The 10,403-nt window shown below is 53.4% G+C and overlaps 1 protein-coding gene across 2 annotated transcripts in view; it reads right to left on the bottom strand.

Annotated features, from left to right (window-relative positions):
- Positions 1-10,403, bottom strand: part of CRYBB1 (crystallin beta B1) — a 30,661-nt gene that overhangs the window by 7,869 nt on the left and 12,389 nt on the right. The window contains exons 2-4 of one of the 2 annotated variants that reach the window (XM_048822038.2): positions 8,764-8,972; positions 4,330-5,290; positions 1,375-1,546 (exon numbers count right to left, since the gene is read on the bottom strand). In XM_048822038.2, the coding sequence (XP_048677995.1) occupies positions 1,375-1,515 (141 nt within the window). In that variant the 5' untranslated portion in view covers positions 1,516-1,546; positions 4,330-5,290; positions 8,764-8,972. The remainder of the gene's footprint in view (positions 1-1,374; positions 1,547-4,329; positions 5,291-8,763; positions 8,973-10,403) is intronic. The other variant, XM_075120127.1, reaches the window with a different exon arrangement.

Below are 10,403 nucleotides of genomic sequence, written 5' to 3' on the forward strand. Positions count from 1 at the left end.
TGCCGCAGGGTGGGCTATCGCTTCTATTTTTTTCCCTGACTACTTACAACCGTTCAGCTTAACTCTGTGATATTTCAGGGACCTGAAGAGATGTGGTGGGACTTCCAGTGAGTCTCAGTTAGGAAGCCCCATCCCACCCCAGCTCACTCTGACCCAATGCCCTGAGACCGGGCTCCAGTAGTTCTGTGACGGGCTCCCAGTTAGCTCCCAGTTAGAGCTCCCTGCTCTTTGTGCCAGGCTGGCAGCCAGTTTGCAAATGGCCTCAAACCAGACTCTAGCTTTGCACCTGAAACACGGCGTGTCCCTGTGTTAATGCCCCTGAAGGGGGGTGCATGGCACAGCCACAGAGTGGGGACTGGGGCTGAGCTACGCAATGACATACCCAGGCTAGGGAAAAGGGCAATTCTGTAAGGTCCCTCACTTTCACAGCATGGATTTTGCAACTGCAAAATCAGAAGCTGCATCTAAAGCTGTGGCCTTTGCTGTCTGGAGGTGGCGGGAGTGGACCGGCAAGGACGGCTTTCCTCCCCATTCCTCCCATGGAGTCAGCACAGCTCAGGTTCTTTCAGAGCACACCACTGCCATCAGCCCTTCCAGGAAAGGATCCTAGGGCCAGAGTGCCAGGTGGTTTAGACACCAGCCAGCCCCTTCTGGAGCTGGGGAAGAGCAGCTGCAGCTCACAGCCCCCAGCACCAGCTTGAGAACTTCTGCCCTGCTCCTAAACCCCTGTCTTGTATTTTTCTAGCAGCAGGAGCAGGAGAGAGTGGTGTGAAGCATCAGACCCCAAGACCACGACTTGGGGCAGAGCAGCTGGAACCATTCCCTATGCAGGCCACTATTCAGCCTCTAGGGAGAGATGGCAAAAGCACTACAAGACAGGCTGGATGGGCTGATTCTGCCTCTGCCCCTGGGGCAGAGAAGGAGGGAACTCATGGCTTCTCCCCTTCTCTAACTTCTGTGATTCCCACACGGCCGCTCCTCTGCGGGTGTTCTGGACACCTATTTGCTGGGATTTGGTGCTTCACAGAAGGCCTGGTGGGAATCCACGTAATCGTTTATGGGCTGCTCTGAGGAGGATTTGGCTGCAAATGCAAGGCAAGGGACAGTGCAGAGAGCCCGCTTGCCAGGGCCTGCTCAGGGGAACTGCACTGCCCCCTGAGAGGAGAAGTCCTGTCCTAGTGGGGTCCAGACGCCTGGGCAACTGGGGCCCAGGCCTGATGCTCCAGAGCGAAGACCTTGCTCTTTAGCCTGACACATTCCCCAGCCGTCCATGGCACCTTGCTACTGAGATGCTTCCCTACTGCCTGGGGCCAGAGGCTGTCTTGTACCTGCCCCACCGCACCGACCATGGGCTGGTCATCCCAGGGGGCTTACCCTGAAAGCTTTCCTGGAAGGCTGCTCAGCCTTAGTGTTTGAAGCAGGAGTGTGGTCTGGAGAGGGGGCTGGGGCCAGGGCTCCCTGTTCCTTGTCATCAGCAGCCTGGCTGGCAGCAGCAGTTCTCATGGTCTCCGACATTGCTGTGGTCAGCTCAGGTCAAAGAGGGGCACTGAAAGGAGACATCATTTGCAGGTTAGTGCATATGTCACAAAAACAACCCCCAGCCCGAGGCCCCAGCAGAGGGTTGCTCTCTCCTCCCTTGGGCTGCTCTGTCCACTGCACAGTCAGCTTGCAGCTAGCCCAGAGAGCCAGCAATGGTCCTTCACACCCAATGGATTGCTGTCATCCCCTTTGACTGCCTCAGCCCCCCTGCCCTCAGGGGCGGGGTGGGTGCCTTGCGCTGGCGGCTATGCAACCCCAGGCCCACACTGCCTCCTTGCCCCTCTTTAGCTGTTTGCTGCTTTTGCAGTTGGCTGGCAGGGAATAACTGGAGCTGGGTGGGTGCTGAGATAACGGATTCCCATGCCCTGCCCAGGCCCCTTTGGGGTCACTGTCTGCACATAGCCCGGAGCGGGGGTCTCCTGCCAGGGGCCAGCGCTTGTGGGAATGCAGTCTGAAGGGTGTGCTGGGGCAGGGCAAATGCTCAGCACAAAGACAACCCAGGAATCCGGAACCTAATCGTTAGGGGCAGCCAGTCAGAGAGCAGAAAGATCCCAAGGACATAGGGAGCTAATTGCAGTTGAATTTCCAATAGCCGCCACAACCTGTCTGGGAATTGTGAGTGTGCTGCACAGATGGAGCGTGGCCCATGGTGGATTTGTGGGGAGAATGGGGCACAGCTCCTGGCACCTCGCCAGTGGGGCACGCCATGATACGGCCAAGGGCACCATGCCCTACGACCCACAGCCCCTGCTCTAGTAGTCACAGCAAGGGGAGGGGGCACGTCTGCCTCCACTGACCTTCCCCAGCACGTGCTCGGAACACCTGGCAAAGTGCACATCTGCCCAGATGTGTCCAGGACCTGGAGACACCTGCTCCCACCTCTGTTCCCACCTGACTAGTCAGACAGCTCTGCCACCCTTTCTCCCCCATCAGTCTCCACACGCAACTCCTGTCTCGTTTAGAGATCCTGGAGTCTGCAGGCATGGGGGTGTGAGCGTGGGCCCGTGCCACGGCTGCTCAGCGAAGATGTGATACCACTCTCAATCCCTCTGTCTCACTGAGAAACTGGCCCTGCCGTCCCTTGGCCAGGGTCTGTCCCTGCTCCCTGGGCCAGGCCCTCTGCCCTGCCAGCCCTTTGCTATAGTCTGTCCCTGCTCCGGGGTGGGCTCTCTGCCCCTGTCCCTTGGCCAGGGTCTGTCCCTGCGCCCTGGGCCAGGCCCTCTGCCCTACCAGCCCTTTGCCACAGTCTGTCCCTGCTCCGGGGTGGGCTCTCTGCCCTGCCGTCCCTTGGCCAGGGTCTGTCCCTGCGCCCTGGGCCAGGCCCTCTGCCCTGCCAGCTGTTTGCCCAGGGTACTTTGTCTTCTTACCTGGGCAGCTGCTGCTTCTTGGTGGAATGAGCGGGAATGTGTTTTGGGGTCCAGTGAAGCCCCCACTTTATAGCCTGGCAAGGACAGAGCCCCGGGCCGGCGCACAATGGAAGTGCGAGCTCATCAGTGTCTGCCCTGATGCTCGCAGTCATCACATCTTGCAATGTGGTCAATGAGCTGGAAACCTCTGTCAGGCCCATGCAGAGCCGCTGAACCCAGCACTTTCCATTGTGAGCCCGGGGCACAACAGAAAGGCCTGACAGGGCTGCTTTCCCACCCCACATGGAGCCTGGCTGCTGGGAGTGCAGACACCCAGCCAGGGCACATGCAGAGCTGTGCCCAGACCCAGACCCCACATCTCTGCCTCCTCCCAGGCCCCCTAAAAGCTTGGCCTGCTGCTCTAGGCTCCTCTGAGAGGCATGGGTCCCCAGGGCCTGCTGCCCTCCCTCCCAGGCCCGGGCTGCTCCAGGGCCCAAATGGCCACAGCTCCATTGCAGGGCAGATGCGCAGGTGGGCCTGGAGCAGGAGGACCCTGGCTGGGCCAATCTAGGGCTGATGGCCCTGCAGGAATCCTCCAGCCCCCTCGCTCAGAGGGTTAACCTCATTCGGGGATGGTCAGAGAGTGGGCGGTGTGGGGCCTGGGGCAGCCTGTGAGTCAGCCACTCCCCTAAGGAACCTCCTAGGGCTCTCCCAGCCCCTGCTTGGTGTGCTTGGGGATGCACCCCCCATTGCCCATCACCCCTCCAGTAACCAGCCCTCCCAGAAACCCCTCCCTGCCACCTTCACAATGCAATAGCCAGGCTGGACTTGGCACATGCTGGGCCACGGGCCTCTGTGTGGGAGCCAGGGGCCTCCCATGGGGAGGGACAATTGGATATGGGGCACTGATGGGTTGGGGAGAGGCCCTGAAACCCCGTCCTGGGGGGCACATTGCACCCCTCTGCAGGCTCAGCCTGTGCCTCTCTCTCTCACTGAACAGGTGGGCCGGGGCTCCACTCCCACCGCCACACCAGCCCCGGGACCGCTCCAACTGGACAAATCCTGACAGCCCAGCCTTTGTTTGCTTTCCTCTCTATCCATGGCCTCGCAGGCTGCGGCCAAGGTCCAGCTAGGAGAACGGGGTACTTATGTCCTCCAGTCCCTGTAGTGCTCGAGCCCCTCACAGCATCAAGCGATATTACCCTCCCCACGCCCTGTGCACCAGGGCAGGGCTGTTATCCCTAAGATACCAATGGGAATGGAGGCCCAGGGAGACTACCTGGCCTGTCCAAGGTCACACAGGAAGCCTGTCGCTGAGAAAGAAATCAAATGTAGGGGTCCTGAGTTCAGAGATCTATCAACTAGGCTGTCCTTCCTCCCTCATAACCAGACAACACGATCCTTTCAGCCCTGGCAATGTCTGCTGGGGCCCTGTTCTTCATACCTGGGTGTCAGTGACAAGGGTCTGTCCATCACCACCTGCTGAGCGATCGACCCCTTTGTCATGCTGGAAATTTCCTTTCTCCTGCTAGTACTGAAAGCACCTTCTCGGCCTGATTCCTGGTCACGAGTGCTTGGGCCAGGCCTGTGGGCCTTTTCCACATTAAAGGCCATTTCAGAAAGCCAGACGGCCCCTTCATAATCATCTAGTTTGGCCTCCTGTATAACACAGGCCATAGAACTTGCCTGAATTAATTCCTGGTTCACATCCGCTGTGGTTGAACTAGAGCAGATCTATCAGAAGAACATCTGATCCCGCGATTTAAAAATGGCCAGTGATGGAGAACCCTCTGAGAAGCTGTTGCAAGGGTTAATTATCCTCATGGTTCAAAATTTGCAGTTGAATTTATCTAGCTTCAGCTTCCGACACTGACTCATGTGAGACCTTTATCTGCTCGATCAGTGGTTCCCAAGCCTTTTGCTAAGGCAACCTATTGACAACATTTTGTCTCTTTTGGGGACCCACCAGCCCTTCTCAGCCCTCCAGACCCCTGCTCCCACCTCCCTGTGTCCTCCTCCCCAGGCCACGTGAGCACCCAAGCCCCCTGCTCAGTTTATGATCTCATCAAAAAAAGATGTCCTGTTAGTTTGACAAGAGCTCTTTCCCACAGACTCATGATGAATGGTGTCAGATCCTTGGCACCACCACAGTGGATTCGTGTGCTCTCAGCTTCCAGGGCCCAGGCCTGGCCTCTGCCTCTGGGTCTCCAGGCACGCTCTCAGGTGCAGATCCTCCTTCCAGCACCCCCTTCTGAGTACTGAGAGCCTGCAGTCCACCTGCATAGCCTCTGAGATTAGCACCATCTCCCTCAGACACCCCAGGTGCGTGCACATCTCCCTTTCCAGAGCTCCAGCCCTGTGGCACCCTGGGTCACACCGTTCACCGCCTCAGGGACATGTGGTAGCTGAAACGAACAGACAAAGGCTTTACAAATATTTCCAACACATTCACCCTTTTCTTTCCCTTTGCAGAAGAGATACACAGATCCAGAGAATGACACACCTACACGCCCTTCCTTGTCTCAATTTCCTCACTATTCCTGAGTGGTTTGGGGGATTTGGTCAGAGTCGTCTAGTGAGCCCCTCGTAGCTCATGGCTTCTCTTCCAGTCTTAAAGTCTCTCTCTGACCCCTGCAGTCAGCATCCTTCCACTCTCCCAAATAGCCTTTCCTTTTGTAAGATCCAGACCCCAATCAAAGGTGATCAAAGTCCCACACCAGGTGACCTGTTGCCTGGTTACTAGCTCACTTGGCAGAACCAGCTTTCAGAGTAGCAGCCGTGTTAGTCTGTATTCACAAAAAGAAAAGGAGGACTAGTGGCACCTTAGAGACTAACACATTTATTTGAGCATAAGCTTTCGTGAGCTACAGCTCACTTCATCGGATGCATACCGTGGAAAATACAGTGAGGAGATTTATATACACACAGAACATGAAAAAATGGGTGTTATCATACACACTGTAAGGAGAGTGATCACTTAAGATGAGCTATTACCAGCAGGAGAGCGGGGGGTGGGGAGGAAGAAAATGATTTTAACAATTTCCATCCCAACATCAACCTCAGCCTGGACCAGTCCACACAAGAGATCCACTTCCTGGACACTACGGTGCTAATAAACGATGGTCACATAAACACCACCCTATACTGGAAACCTACTGACCGCTATTCCTACCTACATGCCTCCAGCTTTCACCCTGACCACACTACACGATCCATTGTCTACAGCCAAGTTCTACGATACAACCGCATTTGCTCCAACCCCTCCGACAGAGACAAACACCTACAAGATCTCTATCAAGCGTTCTTAACTACAGTACCCACCTGCTGAAGTGAAGAAACAAATTGACAGAGCCAGAAGAGTACCCAGAAGTCACTACTACAGGACAGGCCCAACAAAGATAATAACAGAACGCCACTAGCCGTCACCTTCAGCCCCCAACTAAAACCTCTCCAATGCATCATCAAGGATCTACAACCTATCCTGAGGGACGACCCATCACTCTCACAAATCTTGGGAGACAGGCCAGTCGTTGCCTACAGACATCCCCCCAACCTGAAGTAAATACTCACCAGCAACCACACACCACACAACAGAACCACTAACCCAGGAACTTATCCTTTCAACAAAGCCCGTTGCCAACTGTGTCCACATATCTATTCAGGGGACACCATCACAGGGCCTAATCACATCAGCCACGCTATCAGAAGCTCGTTCACCTGCACATCTACCAATGTGATATATGCCATCAATTGCCAGCAATGCCCCTCTGCCATGTACACTGGTCAAACTGGACAGTCTCTACGTAAAAGAATAAATGGACACAAATCAGATGTCAAGAATTATAACATTCATAAACCAGTCGGAGAACACTTCAGTCTCTCTGGTCACTCGATCTCAGACCTAAAGGTCACAATATTAAAACAAAAAGACTTCAAAAACAGACTCCAACGAGAGACTGCTGAATTGGAATTAATTTGCAAACTGGATACAATTAATTTAGGCTTGAATAGAGACTGGGAATGGATGGGTCATTACACAAAGTAAAACTATTTCCCCATGTTTATTTCCACACACACACCCCCCTCCGCTCCTCGGAAGTTCCTGTTAACTGCTGGAAATGGCCCACCTTGATTATCACTACAAAAGGTTTTCTCCTTCCCTCCCCCCCTCCCCCCGCTCTCCTGCTGGTAATAGCTCATCTTAAGTGATCACTCTCTTTACAGTGTGTATGATAACACCCATTTTTTCATGTTCTGTGTGTATATAAATCTCCTCACTGTATTTTCCACTGAATGCATCCGATGAAGTGAGCTGTAGCTCACGAAAGCTTGTGCTCAAATAAATTGGTTAGTCTCTAAGGTGCCACTAGTCCTCCTTTTCTTTTGGCAGAACCAGTTTTCTTGGTTTGGTCACCTTCTTTAGCACAGCCATTGTACTGCTCAGTTAGAGCTTTTCAAATGGCTAGGAGTCTTGATAGTCCACTCCTCCAGCCCAGACATGGCTATGTGACACACTCATCAGTCTACTGATCACCTATTCCCCACTTCCAGTGAGTGACTTTGGAAAGAAGTTAACCCCTTTCACTAACAAGCAGCACAAGATTAAACAGGTAAATGGAGTCACACACATTATTTAATTAAAATAATGCAGAAATCTCCCATATTCTTCACACCTGGCATTAATTATACGACTCTCCTTTAATTCTTTATTACTCAACTCCTTTATCAGATGTTCCATTCTTTTGCTCAGGATCTATGTCAGGCTGGCAGCCTATGACTACCTGCATCATTTAATTTACCCTTTTTAAATATTGTCACAACATTAGCTTTCTTCTAGTCTTCTGGAACTTCCTTCGTGTTCCAAGACTTATGAAAAAGCAACATTAATGGTCCAGAGAGCTCTTTAGCCAGCTCTTTAAAAACTCTTGGATGCAAGTTATCTGGACCTGCTGATTTTAAAATGTCTAACGTTAATAGCTTCTACTTAACATCCTTCTTGCTTCCTGTTGGAGTGGAAAGTATTTAATCATCATATGGTATGATTACATCATCTGACTTTTTCCCAAATAAGGCGCAAAAATAGGTATTGAACACTTCAGCCTTTTCTGCATTATTAGTGACAATTCTACCATTTCCAACTAGTAATGGACCAATATTATTTTAGGATTCTTTTTGTTCCTAATATACTGAAAACCTTCTCATTGTCCTTAACCCTGCTGGCCACTGATTTTTACTTGTCTTCTTTAGCTTCCCTTAAAGATTTTCTACATTTTCTAACATCTACTTTATATTCTTTCCTATCAACTTTCCCTTTTTCCATTTGTTATATGTTGTTTCTATATTTTCTAGAGCTGCTTTCACTCCTCCTCTAAACTAGGCTGCTTTTTTGATCAGTGTGATCTTCTTTCTTAACTGTGGGATTGTGGCTTTTTGGGCATCTAGTAAAATGTTCTTATACAGTTCCCAACTATCAGTTATATTTGTCTGTTTAAATTCTCTCTCCCAACTGATTTGACCCATAATAGTTTTCAGCTTTGTGAACATGGCTCCTTTAAAGCCCCAAATACATACATTACTGGTTTGGACTTTATTCTATTTGCACATCACAAATGTAATTAAGTCATGATTATTTGCACCTAATCAACCACTAACTTTTAGTTCTGTGATCAGTTCCTCTTTATGTGTCAAGACACGGACTAATATAGAATTCCTCAGTGTTGGATGAAACACATTTTGAGTTACGAAATTGTCATGTATATGGTTTAGCAATTCCAAGGATGTTTTCTTCCAGCACAGCCATCAACATGTACTTCATACACCGGAAGTTCCTGCTGGCTTCAGGAAGGAAAGAGAACATGGCACATCTGATGCAGCTCACCTCTACTGATCCTTCACTGGCCATCTTGATACCACACGTAGAGTTGGACCTAGAGAAAGACCGCTCCCTCTCCAACCTCTCTTTGAAACGCTCCTGTTAGCTGCTTCTGTTCATGGCTCTCGAGTTCGCCTAGCAAGTGACCTTGTGTTTCAAATCTCGCTGCTTATCTCAGCTCAGCTCTACCCTCACCAGGAGGGAGCGCTGGTGCACTGAAAAGAAAGGCCCACCGTTACAATGCTACATAAAGCACAGCTTAACCTGAGGCTCGCGTTAAATATCGGCACTTGTTTGAACCCCACACAATCCAAACCTGAAGAAGGACTTGCCCCAGGCCCTGCGAGCCAGACCCACCCGCCATCCTGATGGAGCACAAAGGGGAGCAGTACACAGGGCCCTGCTGAGCAAACCGGCTGCTCCCATCCCAAGTTGACCCACAATGTGCATCCACCTGATTTACTTGTTCCTGTAACCACGCTTTCCCTTCCCATCCTCTCCCAGGGCCCCGGCTGCACCACAGCCAGGCTGTGTGAATGCAGCCCTCTTGGATATGTGCGTCACCTCCCCGCTGAGGGGCAGCTAGCCTCACTCCCGGGGGTACCAAAGCACATGATAGTGTGGTGGGGCACAGCCAGGAGTCAGGCAGGTCACGCCCATTCCATGGCACCGTGCTCCCTGCAAGTGCCCCCCCGAGCGTCGTGGGAGCAGCTGCTGTAAAGCCGGGTGTCACAGGTGCACACGCAGAACGAGCAGCAGCCTCGGGCTCTGGCCCTCGGCTGCGTGCTGCTGGGGCTGCCTCCCGGTACCTGCTCTCCCGGGGCTAGGAGGACATAGCCACGGGCCTCTGCTGTGCCGAGCTGGCTCACCACACCACACCGTGTGGTGGTTCTGGTAGGGGGAGGGTCAGACCCCCCTGGCCTGACTCAGGAGTTATGATCCCTTCCCCACCGCCTGCTGTGCCGCACCACCCAGGGGTGAGGACAGAGTCACGGCTCCACAGGGCCGATGCCGCAGCCCCAGATTTGGAACAGCCTCTGAGAGGCCACCGTCAATGGGGCAGACCCCCTGGGGGTCTGCCTCTTCCTCCAGGGCAAGCCCCATGGCTTCACCGCCTCCTTAGCCTGGACCTCTAGGCCTGCAGCCCTGCTCTGCTCAGTGAGTCCCACTGAGGCAGACCCCGAGGGAGACCAGTACAAGCGTAGGGAGCCAGGCACCTCTCTGCCAGCGTGTGCGGGCCCACGCTGCCAGTCCTGTCACCCAGAAGACGTTTCAGAGCAAGATCCCAGGCCCAGCAAATGCTGGGCAGGGTGCTAGAGACAAGCTCAGGGTCTCGCTCACAGCTGCCCGCCCCCACTCACCCACCCATGGACTCAGCCAGGGGTGGCTGCTGGCACTGGCTGGCAGCCCCACCGGAGAGATGCTCTCCCGCATTGGATGGGGCAGCAAAGCAGCCACCGAGGGGTGAGCGGGGCCAGAGGTGGTTCTCCAGGAAGGCAGCTCAAGGGAGAGCTGCTGTTTGCCATCTGGAAGGAGGGTGACTCCCTCGGGGATGAGCCCAAGGCAGTCTCCGCTGCTCTGGGGGTCTGGCTGAGCAGGGAGCTTGGCACTGCTGGCTGTGCGTGCATTAGCTGCTCTGCAGAAGA

The sequence above is a fragment of the Caretta caretta genome, chromosome 15 (genome assembly GCF_965140235.1).
Source record: "Caretta caretta isolate rCarCar2 chromosome 15, rCarCar1.hap1, whole genome shotgun sequence".
In the NCBI taxonomy this organism is placed as follows: Eukaryota; Metazoa; Chordata; order Testudines; family Cheloniidae; genus Caretta; species Caretta caretta.